Below are 27015 nucleotides of genomic sequence, written 5' to 3'. Positions count from 1 at the left end.
CACATGATACTTTGCTAGCAGAAGTGTGGCCTCTTCTCTCCTCCAGGAAGCCCAGTACTCAAGGCAATAACCCTAAATGTACTTCCTCTTCCCCATCTGCATGTTAACAATTTCGTAATTTGCTGCCCTTTCACAACAGCCAACACTACTGTGAGTCCTGGCAACATAATCTACTATGAAACATCTTCAGATTATGGCAGGCATGTGCAAACTGGCCGGCCCTTCAGGTGTTTTGGACTTCAACTCCCAGTTCCTAACAGCTGGTAAACTAACTGGGATTTCTGGGAGTTGTAGTCCAAACACCCGGAGGGCTGAAGTTTGCTTATGCTTGGATTACGGGATATGTAGCAGTTAGATTTAGATACAGTTACAACAATCCTTTTGAGCTGTGGTGTTGGAGGAAAGTGCTGAGAGTGCCTTGAACAGCGAGAAGATCCAACCAGTCCATACTTCAAGAAATAAAGCCCGAATGCTCATTGGAGGGAAGAAGACTAGAGGCCAAGATGAAGTACTTTGGCCACATCATGAGAAGAAAGGAAAGCTTAGAGAAGACAATGATGCTGGGGAAAATGGAAGGGAAAAAAAAGGCATCTCTGCCTATGAGCCCACCAGGACTTTGAGATCTTCCAGGGAGACCCTGCTCTAGATCCCGCCTGCTTCTCAAGCTCGGCTGGCGGGGACGAGAGATAGGGCCTTCTCGGTGGTGGCTCCTCGGCTGTGGAACGCCCTTCCTATGGACATTAGACTAGCACCATCTCTAATGGTATTCCGCAAAAAGGTGAAGACCTGGCTGTTTGAGCAGGCGTTCGAATAATTAGTGAAATGATTGGTTAATGAACACTGGAATGGAACAATGGATGACGAATCTGGAACATGTTTTTGATGACGAGACGACAGTGAATGGGTATTGTAGTAACTTTATTAATTGTGTAATGTGTTAGGTTGTTAACTGTTTCTACACTGTAGCACTGAATTTTTGCTGTTCGTATTTGTTGTGAACCGCTGTGAGTCGCCTTCGGGCTGAGAACAGCGGTATATAGGTAAGGTAAATAAATAAATAAATAAATAAAAAGAAGAGGGGCCGACCAAGGGCAAGATGGATGGATGGTATCCTTGAAGTGACTGGATTGACCTTGAAGGAGCTGGAGATGGTGACGACTGACGGAGCTCTGGCGTGGGCTGGTCCATGAGGTCACGAAGAATCGGATTACGAATGAACAACAAACAACAACAATCCTGTCCATTAATACTGCGGCAGAAATGATCACTTAGTATCTCCATCTTGAGTGGGGAGTTAACTATATGCCTTTATTAGAGAGAGCTATATAAGGCATTCCTGCCAATAGAAAAAAAACCATATCCAACAATGGAAATTTATCCAGATTATACATTCTTTTGAGTTTGGTGTGATTTACTCAGCATTGTGTGTCATCTATATACTTAAAGACACGTCAGCTGAATTTTAGCCCATAATTCCTGTTTGGGTAACATGTAGCCCTCCTGGTGATGTGTTGGACTACATCTTCCATCAGCTCTGCCTGGCACAGCCACAGACTGGATAATGGGAGCTGCAGCTCAAAAACTTCAAGATGGTGATGACATGTGCATCTGTGATGTAACTTAGAAAATTGAGGTAATGCAGACACTGTTCTTTTTGCTATAATATTAAAAAAATGTTGAAATTGAGAGGAGATGGTTATCTTTTCCATCTCTTCATTCTATGTGAAGTCTTTGCGATTGTGCAGGTAAATTTTTAGAAAGCCCCACAACACGTCCAACTCCGAAATGAAACCAGCTGATTATTATGTATAGGCATGCTGACCACACGGTCTTGGAGGTGTCTATGGACAAGGCCACCTCTTGGGCTGCAAAATGAAGATGAGTACCAACCCCCTGAGTAGGACACGACTAAACTTAATGTCAGGGGAAACCTTTACCTTTGGCAGTGCGGGCTCAGATAACCCATTTCAAAGCAGACATTGTGAGATTTTCTGCCTTGATATTCTGGGTTATAAGGCTGTGTGGAAGGGCCCTCAGATAACCCAGTTCAAAGCAGATATTCTGGGTTATAAGGCTGTGTGGAAGGGCCCTCAGATAACCCAGTTCTGAGCAGACATTGTGGGATTTTCTGCCTTGACATTCTGGGTTATAGGGCTGTGTGGCAGGACACTGAATCCACACTGGCCTACATCCCAGTTCAAAGCAGATAATGTGGGATTGTATTCAGCTGTGTGGAAGAGGCCTAAAGGAACAAATAACACCTCACTTCTGGAGCAGGGGCGGTTTCCCCCGCCTAATTACATCCTTCCGCTGTTTGGCGCATGCGCCGCAGCAGTAAGAGTCAGACAGAAAAAGCGTGCCTTTCGACGCATGCGCACTTCGCTCAGCGGGGGCGGGGCCACGCGCCTCGGAGCCATGAGGCTCGCAGGCTCCCGGCTCTCGGGATTCTTGTTGCTGCTCCGAGGAGGAATAGGAGGATTCCGCGGGGTCCCAAAGCGAGCCATTTCCCTGGAGAATGAGGACGGCAGCAGCAGCAGGTCCGAGGAGGTGTCCGAAGCCCTCCTGTCCCTGTGTCGGAGGAGGCACTTCCTCCAGGACCAGGTTTCCGCCACCTGGGGCTCTTACCTGAGGGGGAACCACCGCGGCTTCGGACCCCTCGGGGTGGCGCTGAGGCAGAACATGGCGGCGCAGTGGTGGGGGTCGGAGGCCGCCTCGAGGGAGCGCGTGCTGGGCCTGGGCGCCAGGGCCTCGCGACCTCCCAGTGCCGCCTCGCCAGAAGGGGCCCTCCGAGCAGTGGCCCCCGCAGCCCTTCGCCAAGCCACAGCAGAGGGAGAGGAAGCCCTCCAGAAGATGCTGGCCGCCTCAGACACGCTGCGTGAGGACCTCCTGGATGGTGGGGCTCATTTCCCTCAGGAACAAAGACACTTTCCTTTCCTCGGGTGTTTTGGACTTCATTTCCCAGAAGACAGCAGAGGCTTCTGGGAAATGAAGTCCAAAACACCCGAGGGCCCAGTTTGAAACTCCTTAGTAACACACTTTGTGCGCCTGGGTTATAAATATCATTTTCTAATTTTCTAACATGGGAAAAGTTGATTAAACTTTGTTTTTGTGGGATATCCTCCAGCACATTTGGCCCTACTTTCTCAAATGAGTCTCAACCAATTCCACATAGTTTGTGGCAGCCACAAAAACGAAGTTTCTAGAGTAGAATGAGTCTTTTCAAGTTAAGTGCCACACAATTAAACAGTAAATAACACTTTCAAACCAGGAACAGAATATAGTTCACATTTCTCAAATGATATTATATATTATATTATCCAATCCAACCCCATTCTGCCAAGAAGTAGGAATATTGCATTCAAAGCACCCCCGACAGATGGCCATCTAGCCTCTGTTTAAAAGCTTCCAAAGAAGGAGCCTCCACCACACTCCGGGGCAGAGAGTTCCACTGCTGAACAGCCCTCACAGTCAGAAAGGTCTTCCTAATGTTCAGATGGAATCTCCTCTCTTGTAGTTTGAAGCCATTGTTCCATTGCGTCCTAGTCTCCAGGGCAGCAGAATAAAAGCTTGCTCTCTCCTCCCTATGACTTCCACTCACGTATTTATACATGGTTATCATGTCTCCTCTCAGCCTTCTCTTCTTCAGGCTAATCATGCCCAGCTCTTTAAGCCACTCCTCATAGGGCTTGTTCTCCAGATAGTAATAAATCCATACAGTTTTGTAGCACTAAAGATGTGAAGCAAATATTGCCCATGTAAGATGTCATTAGTGGGCAGCATTGCTCACCACTGGTTTCAAGCCAGAAACACTTTCAAGCCAGAAACAAACAAATTACAAATTTTGTTATATATTGCATCGAGAATGAACACATCTTTGACCTCACTGTAACCGCTATGGCTCAATGCTGTGGAGTCCTGGGATGTGTAGCTTGCCACTGTAAGCCGCCCTGAGTTGCCTAAGGGCTGAGAAGGGCAGTATACAAATATAGTAAATAAATAATAAATAAATACATGGCATTTAAAGCAGTGCCAAACTGTATTCAGTCTCTAGTGTTCGATGCACCGTTGGATTACATACTGAATGCCTTGCATCATAAATTGATACAGGTTGAGTAGCCCTTATGCAAAATGTGTGGGACCAAACAACATGAATATTATTTTTCTTTGATGTGCAATTAATTTTTCTTTGAAAAATGGAAATACATCAGATTTTTTTAAAATTCTAGAAGTAACCTATACGGGCAGTTCCCAAATTACAAACATCTGACTTACAAATAGCTCAATAGTTAAGAATGGGGGTGAGACAACAGGAAGTGAGAGAAACCTATCTCTCTGAAGGAAAAGTCACTCCTGGAAGAATGACTTTCATGGGGAAAAGGTGGCTCCAATAAAGCTTTCTCACCAGTCCTTGTTTCCACAACAAGCCAATTTTTTCAAAATCTAATTCTCACAGGGACAGAACGAGAGGTGTAATCTTCTGAAAAGAGGAATAGACAGCAAAACAAACACCACAGGGGTGCTATCCAATGCTATCCAAAGCTTGCACACACACACACATATATATTTGGCTGGAGTTACACTTCAAAAATGTACCTGTTCCAGCTTACAAGCAATTTCATGTAAAAAATAAACTCACAGAACCAATCTTGTCTGTAACTTGGGGACTGCCTGTAATGGTACTTGTAACTTTAAACTCTGTACAAACACATCGTTATATGGGAAATGCCAAGTATGTAGTTATCTCAGTCCCCAGTGTAGCTGCTAAGCTTTCCACTTAAAACTGCCTGTGTCCTGGGTTGTTTTTTCAGTCTGTGTTTAATACTTTCTATTTAATACTTTCTAGGAGTCCTGGAACATTATGTCGAATGCCTGGAATTGGTAAACAAGAGGCTGCCTTTTGGGGCTGCGCAAATAGGAACGTGTTTCCATGCAGTCACCACAAATGAAAAAGAGAATCATGTGAGGTACAATGTTATACATTCCTACATCTTTTTTTATAAAGTATTAAATAGCTGAAAAAAATAACAAAATAAAATGAATTTGGTAGAAAAATAATACTTTGAGCTTGTATTTTAAGTATTAGTTTGCTAGTCATTTACTTCTTTTGTTTTTTAAAGAACAGGTGAAAGGACGATGTCCACCCTGGTGTGGTACAGCTCTGGCAGAACTGCTGGACAGTGGCTTGACTACTGGTTACGTCAGCGCCTTCAGTGGTGGAGAAAAGTATTGACTTTGGTTATTTACCTTCATTTCAAGTTATGTTTTGCTTTAGGAAGGCTGGATGGCAATGTGGAAACACTTTACAAACATAAAATGTTCTCAAGTTACAAATAAGCTAGAATTTTCACTTAAGAGTGAAGAATTCTGTTTTTGGAAATGCAACGGTACTTTGATTAGCAGCCATTTGGTTAACAGAAGAGAAATATAGCCAACAACATCTTTAATCTAGGATTGCAAATGAATTATCACTCATTAGCAAGTAAAAATGCGTTTCAGGTAACTGCATTTCCATGAGCAGAGTTGGTCAAAGGAAGGTTGTTATTTCAAAGCAGTACAGACGATGCACCCACAATTTAGTAAATATCCTTGGAATAGTCATGTGACAATTTGCAAAATCTTGACATAAATGCAATAGCGTCCTCCCATTTGCCTTCCCTAGCACTTGGTATTCAGAGACAATCTAATAGACATGAAAAGCCTAATTTGCTATTATTTCTTTTTAATTTTATAAAGCTTCCCAGTCATTAGATCTTATGGCACAGAATGGCATCGTTTCACTGAGCACAGTGGGAGAAATTACAGCAAAGTGAACTTTTAGAGTATCTTAACTTGAAGCATTTTTTGACCCCACTATGCATTTGGATGCTTTGCAGAGCATAAACATGCCCATGCCCACAAAAATGTGCGAATAGAGAACCAAGGATATTCCATGCTCCTCACATATCCAAAGTTAGAAGACACATGTAATATAATGTTTCTGCAACTCTCAGCCTTCCTTTTTCAGAAAAAGTAATATAATCAATCTAGTTGACGTTGATGTAATGCTATTTTTTTCCTTTAAAAAAAGGAAATCTCTAATTGCCAGTGTCTGAAACGATGGGATACTCTAACCTGCAGAGTTGTAAGCAGTGCTATGCTACCTAGTAGTTCTAGTTCTGCAACAAAACAGCCCTTTGGGGAACTAAAATTCCCCGTCTGCACAGAGGAGAGTTAACGTTATCTCTAGTTGGGCCCCGAAGTGTAGCCTACACTCAGGCATGTCTTTTTCTGGTTGTGCTTCTCTTGGTGAATGAGTATGCATTGCCCTCTCAGAGTGTAAAGACAAGCTTCTATCAGTTGTATAGATCAGTGTTTCCTCAACTCTAGTCTTCCAGGTATTTGGGACTTCAGCTCCCAGAGTCCCTAATTGTTGGCCAAGCCAGCTAAGCTTTCTTGGGGATGAAGAACTAGAGTTTAGGAATCACTGGTGTAGATATTAAATATTGATGTGCATATTTGTTATCAGGCCAGTTTAGTTCTGTATTTTCAATATCACTTCTGTCATTTTCTTAGTTTGCAATATGTCCATCCAACTTCAGCAGTAGTCATCATCATGATGAAGAAGGAAGGAGAGGAAGCAATCTGTATTACAGCTTTCCATGGGGAAAGGAACTGATAGAAACTCTGCGGAGCCTAGGAGATAATGAGTTGTTGAAAATTTATCCAGGAAAAGAATCACAACTACATGTGAGTTTTTGTGAATTTACTTAACTAATTTAGATCGGAATCTGCCTTATCCTGTCTTGATATTGTCTGACAGCAGTGGGTTTTTTTAGGCTTGCAGATAGGATTCTTTCCTGGCCTACCTGGAGATCTCAGCTATACATTTTGGTCTCCTACCGCAGAACTAGCCACCCAAGCCCTGCTTAGGATCTGAAGGCAGACTAAATCAAACACATGCTGAGAATTATGGTGCTAGTCAAGTGAATTTCGCTTTGCATCCAGGTTCTCTTCCCCTCTCGCTTTAGCTCAGACCTGAAGGATCTGTTGCATAACTTGCTCCAGGTAGACCTCATTAAACACTTTGGCAACTTCAAAAATGGAGGCACTGACATCTGATCGGATTGCCATCTACCAACGGAAGGTGAGCAGGAGTGCCAAAGCTCGGGACCTCATTGTAGTACCTTGCAGGCATCCTTCCACACCAGAAAATTAATGTAACCTCCATGCATTGCATACAGATGGAGGGAGACTTTCCTGTTTGCAAATGAATAAAACAAGACCATTTCTAAAATAGAAGAGCTATAAATAATATCCGAATTATTCACCAGGGATACTTTTCATGTTACTTTGTTTGATGTGCAGTCAGTTGAGAGGGTACTTCTCACTTCCCCATCTCTGTGTTTTGAATGCTCCAACTTTTCTAGAAACACTTGTAAGCATTTGATCTTCTGCGAACAATTTAAATTGAGTCAGCATATTCAGTTATTCAGACTTATGGCCACCCTAAGATTAACCTGTCATAGGGTTTTCTTGCAAAGATTTGTTCAGAAGTGGTTTGCCTTTAACTTCCTCTGAGGCCAATATTGTGTAACTTGTCTGAGGTTACCCTTTGCATTTCCATGGCTCTCTGGTATGTTCTGGAAGTAAACAGATTCTTTCCAGTTGAAAGCAACCTGAATTTTCCTGGCTTGTGATATGTCTCTGGATGCACATTTGATCTCTTTCCATCAGGGTCGAGATGGGAGGAAGAGTATGGTCCCCCATATCCTGTCTGTGAATGGCAATTTGGACATTGGAGTATTAGCTTATCTTTTTGATGGCTTCCAGTTGGGTGAAAATGCTTTAACCCGAAAGAAAGCACAGCAGAGAAAGGTGAACATCTTAAATTAATATCTGTCAGGAGTGGATGAGAAATTGAAGAATGATATACGAGTGTAGACTAACTATAACATGGGGGTTTGGGCAGGGACTGGACACACTCCTATGTGAATCAAGGCACTTACAGGAATGTGCCTCTTATGTTGGATTGCTAGAAATGGTACCTAGAAATGATTTGAGTTCCGTTCCTGTTGCACCCAACCCATTACTTTTTCTAGTACTAGAAATATTCACAAATATTTTTTAAACTTCTGTTTTAATTGTTGAAATGTTGTATCCTAGGTACTTAAGCTCCATCCATCTCTGACACCTATCAAAGTAGCACTAGATGTGGCAAGAGGCCCAACAACAGAGTTGAGACAGGTGAGCTATGGAAGTATGAACTTGGATTTGCATTCTTGGGAAGCCTTTGGGCTTCAGGTAACCGCAGCTTCAGTACATGAGAATCAAGTGATTCACCACTTTTAGGGAGCACCCTTAATCTGTGGTAGTAAACTGTAGATCTAATCTAATGAGTTCTAAGTGTTATTTCATACTCCGTTAACTGAAAAAAATACTAACTTGTGACATTTGTGTTAATAAATATTACAAGGTAAAATGTACACAGTTAATAACAGCACTGTAGGTTTTTTAACAGAGTAGTACCATACTTCAAATTAGTAGTTCTCAAATTCATGTTTTATATGTTTGATGTGATTCTGTTTACTAATTGCTGTCATGGAGAGACAGAGTTAAATGCCACATTAGAAGGATTTCATGCCATCCAGATTCTTCCTAAGATGTCTTATCCTGACTTTAGGGTAATAAGAGAAAAGGATTCCAAATGGCAGCAAGTATAGGACTACATGCAGTGCGATGCCAAACTCTTTCCCCCTCTTTCCTCTATAGCTCCTTTCACTTGGAAACCAGCTTCCCAGCATGTTTTGGGTGAAATGTATGTGGGACTGGAAATAGGGATTTCTGCAATGGAAGCGATAGCATCAGTAGGTGCATGCCATTGGATCTTGTATGTAGCCCACTCCACAGGGGCAATTTCTGCGTGAGCCCCATTGTGATAGATGGGAGTTGCTGGGAGCAAAAACTTCCTCGGCCTACTTTGTAAACTTCTGCTCAAGGACTTACAATTAAAAGAAACATATCCAAACTCAGGATCTTACAGAAGAATGCAAGTGAATAAAGTAAGAAAGGAAGAGTACAAAATAATGATAAATAATTTTTCATTCTAAGTCTCCTTCCCCAAAACAATATATTTGAGAGAAACAAGTTTATATAACATTGTCAGTGTCCTTCTCCCTCTATGGGATGTTTCTTCAATGCTTATCTGTCCTGAGCTCATTTTAACAGACTTGAATTTATTAAGCTGTTTTTGAAGATTTTAGTTTTTTAAGACTTTAATCCAGTTTGTATCTGATTAGCTTTAATGAGCCTTGGTTCTGGCAATACATTATCTACTATTACCATTTTAAAAAACTGTGGTCTATTTTTCAAAAAGGAATTGCTATTGACTTGTTTTTATAGTTCTAATCTGCTTGTTGGGGATTTCTTTTGAAAAGTGATCTCTATATTTCTTTATATAGAATAATTCCTCATTAATTCTCATTGACTGGATGGGTTTTTGGATGCATTTTAATATTTTAAAATGTATCTTAATATTGTTAGACTTAATGATACAGAGGGGTTAATTTTTAAATAAAAATATCCATATTATAAAACATTTGTGCTGTTTTTATGTGTATTGTGCCATATCTGTTATGAGCCACCTTGATTCCATATGTTGGGAGAAAGGTGAGATAAAAAGTAAATAAATAAGCAAATGAATGAATGATGCTGGCAGTCAGTGTACTATTAAAGCATAGTTTTGCTTTCCCAATTCATGCTTCAAACAACTGACAATACTATCCTCCCGAAGGTGTGCCAGGGATTGTTCAGTGAACTGTTAGAAAATGGGATTTCTGTTTGGCCTGGATATCTGGAAACCATGCCGTTGACATTGGAGCAGCTGTATACAAAGTAAGGAGAGGGGGAAGCTATTAAATTTAGAAAAAGAGTTCAGAGAACCATAAGCTAACTGCATTTTCAGGTGGAAAACAGTCTTTTCCCCAAATTAACCTTGACGTGTCAAAATAATTTATTATGCATAGTCAGCTGACATTTACTTCAGTACAGTAAGCTTGATGCACTGACTCACTCAACTTCTGAAAATTATCAAGACTGCTCTGGGGAAAAAAACCACTTTTAGAACAATTTGTAATACATGACAAGAGTTTTGTACATTCCTTTACCACATATCCCTTTAATATGCTGCCGCCGCCCCAAATCATTATATTCCTGTTCTGCAAGTTTGCTAGCTGGCATTGGCTGTTTTTAGCCAAGAAATGCAGCAGATGTAACACTAATTTGGAGTTAATAGTGGTAAATTTGGTCCTGGAAAGCATCCTGATTTATTAAATAGACATCCACTCTGTTTTTCAGGAAATAAGTTCATTTCTTAACAGTCCCCTCCCCCGCAAACTAAAGATTAATGAAGAAAACTAGAAAGAAAATTAGGAATGGACCAGAAGTTTTTAACACAGCACCACTACAGTTGGCTATTAGCTTCCTGAAGTACACTTTCTTAATCCATGCATTTGGTACTGCTATTAAGCCAGAGCAGAAACTTCATGTTGTTCTTTTTCTTCCTTGCAGATACGATGAAATGAGTATTCTCTTCACCATCCTGGTCAGTGAAGCTACACTAGAGAATGGAGTTGTCCAACTGAGGAACAGGAACACTACCATGAAAGAAATGATGCATATATCTAGATTAAAGGACTTCTTAACCAAGTACATTTCAGCAGCTAAAAATGTCTGAGTGATAATAAAGGCCATTTTGTATCTTCCTTTCAACACAGTCCTTCTCCAGTGGCTCCCACAATGAAAACTGCAAGGCTTCGTTTCTGGTGCATTGCTCTCTTCAACTTGGAGCACATTCTAAAAGCCAACGAAAGGGTAATCTGGAGGATGAGGAAAGACAAACCCTGAAAATTGAAGGAAACAAGTTGAGGTTTTTCCATAATGCTACAGAGCAATATGGAAAAAACAAGAGGGGCCGACCAAGTGCAAGATGGATGGATGTTATCCTTGAAGTGACTGGCTTGACCTTAAAGGAGCTGGGGGTGGCGATAGCAAAAGGGAGTTCTGGCGTGGGCTGATCCATGAGGTCACGAAGAGCTGAATGACTAAATGAATAAACAACAAATAGCAATATGTCGTGTGGACAGAAGTGGAAAAGGAATCTTATAATTTTCAGAAGCTGCCTATTTGGAGTTTATTGAAATTAAAGAGGAACTACATTCCATCACAACTTACTGCTATCTTTTGTGCTGTTGCTCAAAAGCAGTTTTCCTCCAATGTTATATCAGTATACTATGTTGGGGGTAGGCTTTGGAAGTGCAGTCTTATTATAGAGACACATGGGACACATTTTTCCCCCAGCAATTATATCAGCTAGAATTCTTTAAAGACTCGTACCAAAAAGACCAACAAAAACAAATCAGGGGCATGGATTTTTTTAAAAAAAATGAGTATGATGAAACTATGATGTGTGCCAGTTTCCTATGACTCAGAATCACATGAGCAATTGGCACTTTCCAGCGGTCTGTGTAATCATAATTGGCATTTGAAAGCTGAAATACAATATATTTACATAAATGGGGTTAGGTTAGTGATTTGGCAGGAGATGGTATTTGAAAAGGATGTGGGAAAATTCAGTTTCTCGAATTTTCTTTCACGGAGGATGGAATTCTAAACCCCCACCCACTTTCGTGGTCTCTCCATGAATGCTACACAAAATAGTACAAGCTTGCTACTGAAGATCTTAGAAACTGGTTTTTAAGATACTGAATGTGTAGGTTTCATAATGCAGAAAAGAAGGCTGAAAGAGGACATGATGTGTCACATGGTGGACAGGGCAATGGATTCAAATTGGGGTGGGGGTATTCCATCTCAATATTAGGAAGAATTTCCTGAGGGTAAGAGCTATTCAGCAGTGGAATATGCTTCTACCTTGAAGTCCTTTGGTGATTTTTAAGCAGAGGTTGGATGGCCATCTGTTGGGGGTGCTTTGATTGTGTTTTCCTGCATGGCAGGGAGTTGGACTTGATAGCCTTTGTGGTCTCCCCTAATTCTATGAATCTTCCAAGTGGAATAACCTCTAGGGAGCCATAGGATGGCAGTGCTTCCCCTTCCTTGGGTGGATGGAGATGTCTGCCTGCAGAGGTCATCCCAGGATAACAGCATAACTTTTTATCACTGTAGTTCTCTCACTAGTTATGGGGCTGAAAATGGGGCAGTTTTTAGTTTCTCAAGGACAACTGGAGGTCTACAAGCAATCTTAGACGAGCCACAGAAATGGAAACAAAGCCAGTCCGCACACTAACATAACATGCTCTCTTATAGGAGGAGAAATAGAAAAAGGGATTAACTCATCACTTGTGTGAGCAAAAGTTCATTTGCCTAATGGCTTTGTGCATTGAAATTATTTGTATCTGGTCATCTGCTTTGGGTATTTCTCCATTTTGGTTTTATTTTTGCAGACTGCCAAGTAAACACATATCTGGGTACCACAATTTAAGAAAGAGATTGACAAGCTGGAAGGTGTCCAGATGAGGGCAATTAAAACTATCAAAGGTCTGGAGGGCATGAATTCCTATGAGGAGTGGCTTTAAAGAGCTGGCCATCTTTCGCCTGCAGAAGAGAAGGTTGAGAGGAGACATGTTCAACCATGTATGTGAAAGGATGACATAAGGAAGAGGGAGCAGGCTTGTCTTCTGCTACCCTGGAGACTAGGACTCAATGGGGCAGTGGGTTCAAATTCCAGGAAAAGAGATTCCACTTGAACGTTAGGAATAACTTCCTGACCAGTGGAACTCTCTGCCTAGGAGTGTGGTAGAAGTTCCTTCCTTGGAGGCTTTTAAACAAGCTAAATGGCCATCTGTCAGGGGTGCTTTGAATGTGTTTTTCCTGCATGGCGAGGTTGGACTAGATGGCCCATGTGGTCTCTTTCAACTCTATGATTCTGTTACTCTATTCTATGATTCTATGATCTGAACTTCAGAGATCCCAGTTGCTCGTTATACAAAATATGTTTCTTTAAAGGGGGCAATGTCAATAATGCAACCCTAGACAATAAATTATTTGTTTCCATTCCATAGTATGCAGGAGGAAAACAGGAAGAACTGTAGGACAAAGTAACTTGGCAAGACATTTACCTTGTTTATCTTCTGATGACGATTTCAGCATAATTCACTGTCGTATCCTCAGTGAGGGTCCCTAGGGCAATGAGACATCATGGTAAACAGGAAAGCCTACAAACGCATTACATAAAAACAAGACTTCAAATTATACCTGAATCCTTATAATATATTCATCTCATTCCAAAATTATTGTTGCTGGAGTAGCAACTTTTATTCATGCAGCATTGCAAGCTTGGGTCTGGCTAGTAACAAAATCCTCTGCTTTGTTGCTTTGGGCAGGGGCTTAAAAATTGCACTCTTCCAACAGGTATATTTATGCTCCCCTTCAGTCAGGAGCTTCTTATTGATTCATATTATAAAACATGTATAATTGATAAATCAATATGGATAAAGTTTCATCAATATTTATGCTACATTTTAAAACCCCCAAATTCTTGGTGTAAAGCTATTTTACATATATTTCTCACCCAACTTCTCGTGGAAGTTTCGACTCATAAATATCCCCACTGATGGCCTTTTAAAATGTTTTTAGTGGGGGATAGTGCAACATGGCCAGGAGTCCCTAGAACAGAGGTGTCAAATGTCCCAGAAGTCCTAGCCATCCTGTCCAATGGCAAGGAATTTTGGGAGCTGCAGTCAAAAACACTTGGAGGGCTACAGAATTGACCCCACTGCCCTAGAAGCATATGCCCAAGTCCTGCCAGGCAGCCAATTTGCTCCAGATTCAACAGCAAAATTGAAGCAAATGTCCTTGGAAAGCCGCCTCTGGAAAACAATGGCACTCATCGCTTGGCAAGTATGTTTAGGATTAAGCTACAAGAATTTCAGCTACAAAGTTTGTTTTCCATCTGTAATGCCCCAAGGAAAATGGTGGACTGGATAATATATTGCAGTTTTAGTTCTCAGTGTTACAGAGTCACATTAAAATGAGTCATCTGAATCTGTTTTCACTTGTCATCTATCATGAGGGCCCTGTCAGTAATAGAGAAATTCTCAGGACAACACAAAAATACAAAATTCATATATTTGAGTACAGTGGGTCCTTGATAAACTGGGGTTTAGGTCCAGGATGATGCTCAATTCCCATTATAAACAATAATGTAGTAAAATTTCCATATATACTATGGCAATTGCATTTTGGATTTTATTTTACTGGAATATATTCAAACGAGGATGGTTGAATCCTTTGATATATACAAGGCTGACAGTACATGACACTGAGTGAGACAATTTCTGTTTACCACAGGAATTTTAGTGTGACTCCATCTGTTGGATTACTAGCTAGTGTTGCTGACTGAAGTATATACATTTTTACAGTGATGGATCACTTGCTTATCAAAAGCAAATTTGTAATCTATTTTGTAAATAAATTTATATTCAATCTAGGTTTAGTCCACCATTTCTTAAACTGTGGGTCCTGAAACCAAAGGGGGAAGGGGACCCATTAGCTCAATGTTGGGGTCACCAAAAATTTGGGAACAATAAAGGTTTCCGATTGCGATCCATTTACACAAATCTATTAGCGACAACGTGGGTGTGTACAGTGGCCTCTGCAGAAAATGTTTTAGCATTCTACAAAAAGGAACTCCGCCTATTTAGCAAGTCTTGCAAAGATTGGTGTATTATTAAATGTTTGATTTTTATATATTTATTTGATATAAATATCTGGGGTCACATAAACATTTCTTGGGTGGAATGGTCGCAAGTGGTAAAAAAAATTAAGCCCTGATTTAGTTTCTTACTAAATTTGGTTTTCTATAACTAAGTAGAATTTACCTTTACTGCATTCTCTCTCCATGGTTTCAGTTTTCACGTTGCAATACACAACTTCCTCTCCTTTTTCATATACTATTTTGAATATAAGAAATAAAAGATAAAAAAGTATTTCTAGTCTACAAAAAACAAAACAAAACTATGCCCTAGGTCAGGGGTCCTCAAACCTTTTAAACAGAGGGCCAGGTCACAGTCCCTCAAACTGTTGGAGGGCCGGATTATAATTTGGAAAAAAAAATGAATGAATTCCTATGCACACTGCACATATCTTATACACAATACAATAATTAAAATGAAGAACAATGTTAACAAATATAAACATATTAGTATTTTAATGGGAAGTGTGGGCCTGCTTTTGGCTGATGAGATAGGATTGTTGTTGTTGTTGTGTGCTTTCAAGTCGTTTCAGACTTGGGTTGACCCTGAGCGAGGGCCGGGTAAATGACCTTGGAGGGCCGTATCCGGCCCGGGCCTTAGTTTGAGGACCCCTGCCCTAGGTTGTGCTACAGAAACAGCATCTGGACACAGAACTGGCAAATCCTATCACTTCAGTCCACTGATATCTGGGTTGGGAATCATGTGTCCCTCTGGAAGTTGTTTGGTTGCATCTCCCATTATTCCACATCATTGTGTGATGGGATGGATGTGTAGTGGAACAACCTCTGGAGAACTTAAAGATTATCCTTGATTTATGGGATTAGTATTGTGTAGGACTGAAATACCAGCTTTACTATATCCTCCAGAAGGGATATGGAGTTGGGATGAGCTCCGAAACTAAGCAAGAAGACAGACAACAGACAATATCTTTGTCCAAAAGATCTACCACAATCCAGGGTGGATGTCAGTTCAACCTACTCACATGACTGGTCTACTTCAACCGCAAAATACACTTATGGTTTCTTAAGTTGTATCCACAATGGTGGATTTTAATAATGCTGTTTCAGTCAGGTCTTAATTCTTTGTTTAAAATACCATTATTTATTGCCATGTGAAGGCAAAATGGCATTATAGTTTCATTTATGATAGGATAATGCTTGAGATTTCATGCTTCCACCTTTTTAAACTCAAAAATAGCACCAACATTTGTTCTGCAAGCATGTTTCTCCCTCTATGTGTGTGTACTCTCACACACAATCCAGCATGGTATAGTGGTTTGCGTGACTGGAGACCAGGGATCAAATCCTCACTCAACCATGGAAACCCACTGGACGTTTCTGGACTACAAGGCACGCAACCACAAATATACACACAAATTTCATAACAAAAGAATAAATTGTTCCAACTTTACCAACATCATAAGTTGGACATGTTTCTGAGTCGACGCGTCTAACGGGAATGAACCGTGTGGATGTGCTTGCTGACTTCTGATTTTCTGTAAAAACCCAAAATGCAAAAAGTAATGGGGAAAAGTTGGTCATAGGAAGTACTGTCTTGTTATCCACTCTAAAGATATGTCTCTTGGCTTTAAACAAAGGAATGATTTTCTCGGTTTGCTTAACTTCAATGAACTGGCATAAGCTATGCCAGTTCATTGTTAAAGTTAGAATATTAGTGATGACATTATCAAGCACCATAATTCTGTGTGAAGGTTTCTTCAGCTCCACTAAAGAGAAGACATTATTGTTTCCCTCAGACCAATACCTATGCATCCTAACCATTGAGGAAAGAAAAGACTCTGCTAGTGAAGAGAAAGTTCAAAGTAATACATTGTGTTTCCTAGACTCCATAAGATACAAAATGGATTTGAAGGGAGTGGGGGAGAGACAATAAATAACGGCCATGCTTACTCGCTTTACACCAAGGAAGAATCATCAGAGGAATTGCTACAGCGATCACTGCCAGCAAGAACAGCAGGAGCAAAGGAGCAACTATGTACACAACCAACTTGTTCTTTTCCTCTTCTGGAGCTTCTAGGAGAAAAGGTTTAATAGGCACGTTAGGTGCACAGGGATAGGTTTCTGATCCAGTCTGATGCTCTTTCTAATAAACCTTAAAAATACAATAGTGTCTCTCATGAAAACCACACTGCTCCTCATAAGTATGCCCACTAACATGCCCTCTAGGATCTCTTGCCTGAGTCTTCCAATATTTTGGTGCCCCACTCCCAATACATTTATATGCTGCTTTTTTACCCAAGGTATTCTTTAGCGCAGAGATGAGGATTGTATGATCCTTTAGATCAGGGGTCCTCAAACTAAGGCCCACGGGCCGGATGCGGCCCTCCAAGGTAATTTACCCGGCCCTCACTCAGGGCCAATCTAAGTCTGGATCGACTTGAAAGCACACAACAACAACAACAACAATCCTATCTCATCAGCCAAAATTCCCATTGAAATACTAATAAATTTATATTTGTTAAAATTGTTCTTCATTTTAATTATTGCATTGTCTTAAGTGTTTTTTGCACTACAAATAAGATATGTGCAGTGTGCACTGGAATTCATACTTTTTTTTCCAAATTATAATCTGGCCCTCCAACAGTTTGATGGATTGTGACCTGGCCCTCTGTTTAAAATGTTTGAGGACCCCTGCTTTAGATAAGTGGTTCTCAACCAGTGGGTCTCCAGAGGTTTAGGCCTTCAACTCCCAGAAATCCTAACAGCTGGTAAACTGGCTGAGATTTCTGGGAGTTGTATGCCAAAGCATCCACAGGTTGAGAACCACTGCTTTAGATGCTGCTGAGCTACAGTTTCCAGTATTTCTCACCACTTTGCTGATGGGTTGATAGGAGTGACAGTCCAACAACATTGGGAGATCTACACATTTCTCATAATTGATCTTGCACATGTTGACTCTGGCTCCTACCATCTACAGTCACAAACAACTAGTGCCACATAATTAAAGAGATACGTCCAGATCCGTCTCTTTTCGTTGAATAAGAATATTCACTTTTCTGTTTGCAAAAACTCTGAATGTTAGGAGGAATGGAGACCCTGATTTTAAAATTAAAATACAGGGTGAAGCAGCATAACTTCCTTTTTTCAAAACTTAATAAAACCAATTGTATGAATCAGAAATTTTATTTTTTTATAATGTAGGTGCATACCTAAAGTTTTGTTTTACATAGTTTTGAAGATCAAATTAGGTAGGTGACGTCCCCCATTCTCCATACACTGAGTAAACCAATTTCTGGCGTTTGTCATTACTCTTGCCAGAATAGCAGGCGTTATGTTGGCAATTTCTTCCTGGATGTTGATCTCCAAATCTTGTAGGGTCCTTGGACAGTTCACATAAACACGGGATTTCAAAAAACCCCATAGAAAAAAATCACAAGGGGCCAAATCTGGAGAGCGGGCCAGCTACTCCTAATCCGCTCGAAAAGTAGGCCTCAACAGTAAAAGCACGCTCCTCACTGTTCCAGCGCACGATGGCGACTGAACTGTGTCAGGACAAAACTTTATACTCCCACCTCTCAAACGAGACCACTTGCGCTCCGCTACGTTTTCAACCGACTGAAGCATAAAAAAGGAAGTTATGCTGCCTCATGACTCTTGCCAGAATAGCATGCCATGACAAACTATTATCTTCTCACACTTTAGGCTGTCAAATATCTGGTCTGAAAGAGGTGTTCCAGCCACCAGCACCTCCCAACACCCTGAACTCACAGTTCTGTTTTTTCTTATTGGAAAAATGCACATACCTTTTAATACAAAGTTGAAGGCACGGCTATATTTGTTTGTGAATGGATCTTTCAGCCTGCTTTGAGCTCTGCACTTGTATTCACCCAGTTGACTGCTGGACGTGATGGTGAAATTAAACACAATCCTTTCTTCTTCTTTGTTCTTGACTGCAGTAAATAGTTCTTTGTGTTTATTAAGAAACAGTGAGTAGTACACTGGCAGACACTTGGCAACTGATTTGCACTCCAGTGTTACATTCTCACCTAGTACAATTTCTGAAACGGGGCTGGAGATTTCAAGCCTGCTTGCAGGATCCGAGCAAGGAAGGACATCCTTGGACTCATCTGCAACAAAAGTCTACCATTAGTTTTACATCCAATTGTGTTAAGCTCTAGAAAGGAAAATATGCTTTAATTCAGAATCTGGAGTCCCTTTTATGTTATTGAACTACAATTGCCACCATCCCTAACCATTGGCTGTGTTTTAGAGCCACAGGTTCTTCACACTCCTCTTGTTTCTAGCACTCAATAAATGGCAGGAAGGGAATTCTCTATTGGGGCATAGGTAATTGTTGACCTGAGAAAGCTAGTGTGTCACAGTAATCAGGATCATAATATTTAGCACTCACAAAGCAAATCAAAGCAGACTCCAGACTAGGCAATCATCCTAAGCAAGTTAGAATGGTTTCCTTAAGAACTGATATCAACACATCTTATGATTACTTCCTGCCTTCTTAGAATCCCATTGTATACTAGGATTCAACCTGCATGGAGTACATTCAGCCTGCTCTGGAATTCACAACAGCCAACTTGGTATAGTGGTTTGAGTGCTGAACTTTGGAGACTAGGGTTCAAATTCCCGCATAGCCATAAAAATCCATTAGGTGACCTTGGACTATTTATTTATTTATTTACAGTATTTATACACTGGCCTCCTCACCCCGAAGGTGAGAGTGGCTTAGAGAACACACATATGGCAAACACTCAATGCCGATTATACAATTAACAAGGGCAGACAAACACTAATAGAGGTAAAGGCAGCTTTTGGCATCTTATTTCTGGCATCTTGGAGGCTGTGCTCGACTCCAGCCATGGGTGTGTATGTGTGTGCGCGCGCGCGTGGGTGCTGTCACTCCATCTTCCGGGGAGGCCCTCCTCTCAGTCCAACTACCGTCTTGAGCGCGATTAGTGGGGATGAGAGAGAGGGCCTTCTCAGTGGTGGCCCCCCGCCTCTGGAACGCCCTTCCAAGGGAAATAAGGCAGGCCCCATCCCTCCCCTCCTTTCGTAAGAGCTTGAAGACCTGGTGGTTTCAACAAGCCTTTGAAAATGACCATTTCTAACTCAGCCCTACACATTGTTGAATTTGGCCTTATTCTTTCTACCAATTACCCTGATCATTTCCTCTAATCGGCCCCAGAATGAACAGCCACAGACCTGTACCTAATATTATTGTTGCCTGCCATAGCATTGCATTTAATTCCCGGGCCTCCTAGAATTGTTGGGCTTGCACAAATCTTGCCCCTGACTTTTACATTTTTAAATTGCCTTGAACAGGTAGGATTACTTTTAATATATGTGTGTTATGGCGACAATTTTTATGCTTATATTGTGTTTTGTTAATCTTATGGTTATGTTGTCTTTTACTTTGTATGTTTTTTGATGTTACCTGGGAACTGCTCTGAGTCCCCTTGGGGAGATGGAGCAGTATATAAATAAAGTTTTTATTATTATTATTATTATTATCTTCCATGCAGAGGAGCTTTCCTCCGATCGATGTCCTTTAAAGGGCACCTTTATTACCTCCCCGCTAAAAGTGGTACCTATTTTATCTACTTGCATTTCTGGTTTTGACCTGCTAGGCAAACAAGTGAGCTGGGGCTTACAGTGGGTGCTCACCCTGCCTGGCTCGAACTGCTGACCTAAGTCACACTTTTGCACCTTCAGATGAAGGCAAAGGCAAATCTTGCTGAGAAAACCATGTGATAGGGCCACCTTAGCATCACAATTAATCAGAATTTCAGTTGGCAGCACTTCAACAGCCATGGCTCAATGATATGAGATAATGGGAACTGTAGTTTCACAAGTTCTTTATCCTTCTCTGCCAAATAGTACTGTTGTCTCACCAAATTACAGATCCCAGGATTCCATAGCATTCAGTAATGACAGTTAAAATGGTGTCAAACTGCATTAGTTCTACAGTGTAGATGTACTCTTAATCCCAACGAGAACTCAACTGAGCTATCCCAACTGGAATAGATCAACTGAGTTAAAGACATTTACATGTGTGCTGACCTACCATTAGCCATTTTCAATGTCTCTGCTCCAGTTGGGAATAACCAATAGGATTCAGATGGCTGCCTTCAGCAAGCCCCTCTATTCCCTCTTGATCCCATGTTTTCAAGAACTAGATCGATGGTTGCTTACGTTCAAAGAAATAATTCCTCCCTTGGAGCAATTTGCATGTCATAAATATCTGTGACTTGCTCTCCAACTGTCCCAATTATGTATTGTCGAAGGCTTTCATGGCCGGAATCACTGGGTTGTTGTAGGTTTTTTCGGGCTATATGGCAATGTTCTAGAGGCATTCTCTCCTGACGTTTCGCCTGCATCTATGGCAAGCATCCTCAGAGGTAGTGAACCTCACTACCTCTGAGGATGCTTGCCATAGATGCAGGCGAAACGTCAGGAGAGAATGCCTCTAGAACATGGCCATATAGCCCGAAAAAACCTACAACAACCCTGTCCCAATTATTCTACTGCCATCTCAGTTTGTTTTAGCTGTTTATGATACGTCCCAGTTTTTCACTCCTCTTCCCATTTCTCTTCATTGTCCTTAGTTTACTGCAGATTAAGGTCTCTTCTACACTACCATATAAAATCCAGATTATCTGCTTTGAACTGGATTATATGGCTGTGCAGACTCATATAATCCAGTTTAAAGCAGATAAGGTACATTATCTGCTTTGATAATCTGGATTATATGGCAGTATAGAAGGGGCCTAAATCCCAAATGCAAAAGTAGCTTGTCCTCAATTAACTCAGTGGAAGCAGAATCATGCACTTCCGAGTAAGGTCAACAAAAGCAAAACGTTGTAGCCTCCCCTAATTTATGTGTATTTCCTCATTAACAACGTTTGCCATCTTAACCACAGTTTAGTCTTGCTAGGTCACATGTGTCCAAGCTTTCACCTGGGAAATGTTGGACATCAGGCCCGTAGCCAGGATTTCATTTCGGGGGGGGGGGGGGGGCTGATTTTTTTTCAAGGGGGGTTTCGGGGGGGGGGTGAGTTTCAGGGGGGTGTGAGTCTGAGTGAAAGAGGGTGTAGCCTAGCAAACCTTTTGTATCATTACCCCAATACCCCCATGAATATGGGATATATTGAGTATGGTGATCAGATCATGATATGAATAAACATAACAGTTTAAATAATGCACCAGTAAGGCCTTCTCGCGAACCACCATGAGAATTTCGGGGGGGGGGGGGGCTGAAGCCCCTAAAGCCCCCCCCCCCTCCCGGCTACATGCCTGTTGGACATTGTGCTGTGATTTTGCAGCCTAATTCGCCCTGTCAGAGACTGTGAGCAAAACTATTTTCCGTTCACAAAACAGACTTTTTAAGCAGAGGCAAAATTCCCAAGATTGCAGTCGTACCTATAAAAACACATTTTATTTTATGCATTCATTTCTGAAGCCCAAAGAAGAACTGATTATGCTCTCAAAAAACACATTAAGATATCAATACATGACTTATGCATCCTCTTTCTTACGTCATACTGGAAAACATACCTCCTCTCAATGTGAAGTTGAAACCAGGACTGTACTTAGATCCATTGTTTTCAGCTTTGCATTTGTATTCACCTACATCGCCGATAGAATTGATAGCGATATTAAACACAACCTTTTCTTCAGCCTTTCTTTGGATGATATGTTGAATTTTCGTTGTGTTTAAATATAGTGTGTAGTTAATTGGCAGGCAACCCTTCTTTGATCTGCACCCCAGTGTCACATTGCTGCCGATGGCGATTTCTGAGAAGTCACTGTAGATTTCTAGATCTTGCAGATCTTTCAAGCAAGAAATGGCAGTCTCAGATGTACCTGCAATAAGAATTTAACATGCCATTTTCTGATGAGGCGTCATGGATTGTCACATCATTTTAAGCAAGAAGTGAAATTTTCAGGCATCTCTGGAAGAGACATCTAACATTCATTTTCAAACAACTTCAGTGTGAATTTTCAATCTCTCAACACTAGATTTGAGCACTAGAAAGGAAATAAATAATACTAAGCTTCCCAGTGGAAATAAATAATACTAAATAAATAAATAATACTAAGGTTCCCAGGTGACTCTCCATATGCTGCTGGACTGCAAGTCCCAGCAGCCCTAGCCACCATAACAAGTGGAAAGGAATGCTGGGAGTTGCAGCTCAACAACTTCTGGAGGAATATTTTATCCCCATCCACGTTTTTCTTGAAGTATTGTTGTTTTGTGCCTTCAAATCATTCCCAACTTACGATGACACTACAATGACCCTACTATTGTGACTCAGATGGAACCACAGAGTGCCTCTGATGAGGATGATGGGATTCAGGTTCACAATCTGGTTCAAAATGTCCCTGTTGTAGTCAATGAAGAACAGGGTGTAGAAGTTCAGTTTCTCACAGCAAGAAATGAGTTTGTTGATACTGAAACCAGTCAGGTGCAGGTGCAAATTGACTCAGAAAAGGAGGACAGTTCTCAGCCTGATAATGAGCAGGGAGGCAAACTGGATAACACTAACGAACAGACTGACCTTGACGAAACAGGAACCTTAGATCATGCTGACCGTTTGGAATTCAGAGTTCGAAGGAGTGCGAGAATAGCTAACAAGAAGGAGGTCAGAGGCCAAAGGAACGCTTTCATGTTTTGCAAAGGGTATTAAACAGTGTGTTTGGGATCAAACCTTTGCCAGAGCAACTTTTCGTTTAACCAAGAAGCTTGCATTTTGCTTGTCTGGATTATCTTGCAGTTCTTGTGTTCATGGTCTCAGAACTGTCATGTTCTCATGGGATTTTGCTTTTGCTGGTGCCTTTTTGGATCATGCTTCAAAGTGTTATTTTGTATTGGATCTTTTTGAACATTAGTACCACGCTAAAACAGTAGATGTGGCTCTTAATGAGACTTGCCACATTATAACGGGGTGTTTGCATCCTACGCCACTGGAGAAATTACACTGTTTAGCTGGTATTGCACCACCTGACTTCCGCCAGGAAGTACCAGCCAACAATGAAAGGACTAAGACAGTGACATCTCCAGCTCATCCTCTGTTTGGGTATCAGCCAGCACGTCAACAACTTAAATCAAGAAATAGTTTTCTAAGATCTACAGAGACATTCGCTGGAACACCTCAGCAAGCGGGAGTCCAAAAGTGGCAGGCTTAAACCCAGAACCTCAAGCAATGGCTAATACCAAATGAGAGACTCCCCCCTGAGCACACAGAAGACTGGGCGACTTGGAAGGCACTGAACAGACTGCGCTCTGGCACCACGAGATGCAGAGCCAACCTTAAGAAATGGGGCTACAAAGTGGAATCCACAACATGCGAGTGTGGAGAAGAGCAAACTACAGACCACCTGCTGCAATGCAACCTGAGCCCTACCACATGCACAACGGAGGACCTTCTTATAGTAACACCAGAGGCACTCCAAGTGGCCAGTTACTGCTCAAAGGATATCTAATCAACTACCAAGCTTGCAAACTTTTTGTTTTGTTTGTTTGTTTGTTAAAAATGCTATACAACTGTTTGGTTTGCTCCTGACATGATAAATAAATAAATTACCAAAAAATCCACTTCCTAAGCAGCTGTTGAAACATATGAAAAGAAAGCTTTAGACACGTGAAGAATGCTCTATCTTAGACTTTGATCCAAACCTAATGTGATGAACACAGTGGTTTACCACTCTTAAAGTGGAGGACTCAGTGGAATTTAGTAAGTGTGATGAGTATCCTAAACGTCCATCTTAACTTTCTTTACATCTCACAAAATATTTTAGATCCAGTTTGGCAAGATAGTCCTGCACCCTTGGCACACACACAACATACTTTGTCACATTAAGGCAAATTGTAACTATGAGGTTCTATTATACACCATGGCAGCATCTAAACGGTAAAATTAACACATACATAGGGACCACCAAACTCAGCGTCCAAACATGAATCAAGGAACATGAAAGGCACTGCAGACTACTTCAACCAGAGAAGTCAGTCATAGCAGAGCACCTGAGGAACCAACCTGGACACAGCATATTATTTGAGAACACAGAAATGCTGGACCACTCTCACAACCACCATGTCAGACTACACAGAGAAGCCACTGAAATACACAAGCATGTGAACAATTTCAACAGAAAGGAGGAAACCATGAAAATGAACAAAATCTGGCTATCAATATTAAAAAAACTCTAAAATTACAACAGCAAAACAACAGAGAGTAAACAATCAGAGACATCTAATCGCCTCTCAACAAAAGATTCCCCCAGGCACTGCCAAGCCATCAAATGCTAATTAAGGTGGTCAGTTGAAACATTCACACCCTGGTCATTCCACAGATATATAAACCCATTTTCCTACTTCCAACAGACCTTACTACCTCTGAGGATGCTTGCCATAGATGCAGGCGAAACATCAGGAAAAAATGCCTCTAGAACATGGCCATATAGCCCGGAAAAACCTACCACAACCCAAAATTAACACAGTTTGATATCACTTTAACTATTATGGCTCACGTCTACGGAATCAAGTGGTTTATAGTTAGTTGAGATCCAAGGATTCTATAGCATTAAGCCACAACAGTTAGTGGTGTCAAACTGCATTGATTCTACAGTGTAGATACGCCCCAAGATTCTTTGCTGCAGACTGAACAGATCTTAGCAGTATACATTAAAGAAGAATCATACCTTTTTCACCATCATGACTCTGCTTGTTCTGTAGACATGAATGAACTGAAAGAAGAAAACAAAGGTTAATGACATGGAAATGTTTTAGAGACAGAAATAATTAAAGACAAAAATAATCCTTACAAGACGCTAATAGGAGACACACAATGCTCAGGCACTTGGGCATCTTAATAAGAATGGAGAAGTTGTTTCTTGCCAAACTGGGAAGTCGTTCTTGAAAGCCAATAAAACCAACATGGGGAACTTGTCTCACTAAAATGTAGTGGACGTTTGCTGAGAAGTAGGCATGATGTGTCTCCTGCACAGATGCTCAGCTGTCATCATCCTGTTAATAGCGTAGACTAGACTTGGAAAGTGAACTTTGAGCAAGTTCGTGGTGCAAGTGATGGACACTTTTACTTTGAGAGAGCTTTGCCACCCAGGCAACCCTGTTGTTCCTCCCAAGGCACAGATTCTGCAGCTACAGTTTCTAGTTTCTTTTGCATCTGTGAGGAAGGAGGAAGCTGGAAAATGAGTGCAACCAGGAAAGAGGAGGCGGTACATGCTTATCTGGTAAGAAAAGGGGGAAGTAGCTGAGACCTCAGAGGGCAGCACAATACACATGTAACCCAACTCTCAACATTAGTTGTGGAAATCAGATCTAGTCCTTCTCCTCTACTCTCCCCTTCTCTCTTTAGCAACAGTATGAAAAGAGACCAAGGGTTCATCTATAGCAGTGTTTCTCAACCTGGGGGTCGGGACCCCTGGGGGGGGGGGTTGCGAGGGGGCGTCCGAGGAGTCACCAAACACCATAAGAAAACACAGTATTTTCTGTGGGTCATGGGGGGTCTGTATGGGAAGTTTGGCCCAATTCTATCATTGGTGGGGTTCAGAATGCTTTTTGATTATAGATGAGCTATAAATCCTAGCAACTACCATTCCCTAATGTCAAATCTATTTTCCCCAAACTCCACCAGTGTTCACAGTTGCCCATGTTCAGTCTGTGTACAAAGTTTGGTCCAGATCCATCATTGTTTGAACCACGGTGCTCTCTGGATGTAGGTGAACTACAACTCCAAAACTCAACGTCAATGAGTTCCAATATTTTCTGTTGGTCATGAGAGTTCTGTGTGCCAAGTTTGGTTCAATTCTATCATTGGTGGAGTTCAGAATGCTCTTTGATTGTAGGTGAACTATAAATTCCAGCAACTATAACTCCCAAATGACAAAATCACCCCCCCCCCCCACCCTACCAGCATTCAAACTTGGGTGTATTGGGTATTTGTGCCAAATTTGGTCCAGTGAATGAAAATACATCCTGCACATCAGATATTTACATTACGATTCATAACAGTAGCAAAATGACAGTTATGAAGGAGCAACGAAAATAATATTATGCTTGGGGGTCACTGCAACATGAAGAACGGTATTAAGGGGTCACGGCATTAGAGAGGTTGAGAAACACTGATCTATAGAATTAGTGCAGTTTGACACCCCTTTAAAAGCCATGGCTCAATGCTGCGGAGTCACATAAGTTGTAGTTTTGCAAGATCTTTAGCCTTCTCTGCCAAAGAGTGCTGGTGCTTGCCCAAATCACAGATCCCAGAATTGCACAG

General features: G+C 41.3%; 2 protein-coding genes across 4 annotated transcripts; one reads left to right on the top strand and one right to left on the bottom strand.

The window, feature by feature from the left end:
* Positions 1-2347: 2347 nt before the first annotated feature.
* POLG2 (DNA polymerase gamma 2, accessory subunit) lies at positions 2348-11203 on the top strand. Its single transcript, XM_060763103.2, has 8 exons — positions 2348-2893; positions 4844-4964; positions 5118-5223; positions 6553-6726; positions 7714-7854; positions 8143-8223; positions 9770-9870; positions 10546-11203. The coding sequence occupies exons 1-8, from the start codon at positions 2371-2373 to the stop codon at positions 10709-10711; spliced, it is 1413 nt and encodes a 470-aa protein (XP_060619086.2). The 5' UTR covers positions 2348-2370; the 3' UTR covers positions 10712-11203.
* MILR1 (mast cell immunoglobulin like receptor 1) lies at positions 10792-25903 on the bottom strand. Of its 3 annotated transcripts, XM_060763104.2 has the most exons (9): positions 25544-25903; positions 25421-25465; positions 22274-22582; positions 18508-18831; positions 16655-16777; positions 16156-16239; positions 14871-14942; positions 13110-13170; positions 10792-10877 (listed from the first exon to the last, which is right to left on the bottom strand). In XM_060763104.2, the coding sequence occupies exons 1-8, from the start codon at positions 25584-25586 to the stop codon at positions 13115-13117; spliced, it is 1056 nt and encodes a 351-aa protein (XP_060619087.2). In that variant the 5' UTR covers positions 25587-25903; the 3' UTR covers positions 10792-10877; positions 13110-13114. The 3 variants fall into 3 exon arrangements, with proteins under 3 accessions (XP_060619087.2, XP_060619089.2, XP_060619090.2); XM_060763106.2 differs by lacking the exon at positions 16156-16239; XM_060763107.2 differs by lacking the exon at positions 10792-10877 and having other exon boundaries at positions 16160-16239.
* Between the last annotated feature and the right edge of the window lie 1112 nt (positions 25904-27015).

The sequence above is a fragment of the Anolis sagrei genome, chromosome 2, assembly GCF_037176765.1.
Source record: "Anolis sagrei isolate rAnoSag1 chromosome 2, rAnoSag1.mat, whole genome shotgun sequence".
NCBI classification, from domain to species: domain Eukaryota; kingdom Metazoa; phylum Chordata; class Lepidosauria; order Squamata; family Dactyloidae; genus Anolis; species Anolis sagrei.
Note: the sequence above shows the minus strand (reverse complement) of the source record. Positions and strands in the feature narration are given on the sequence as shown.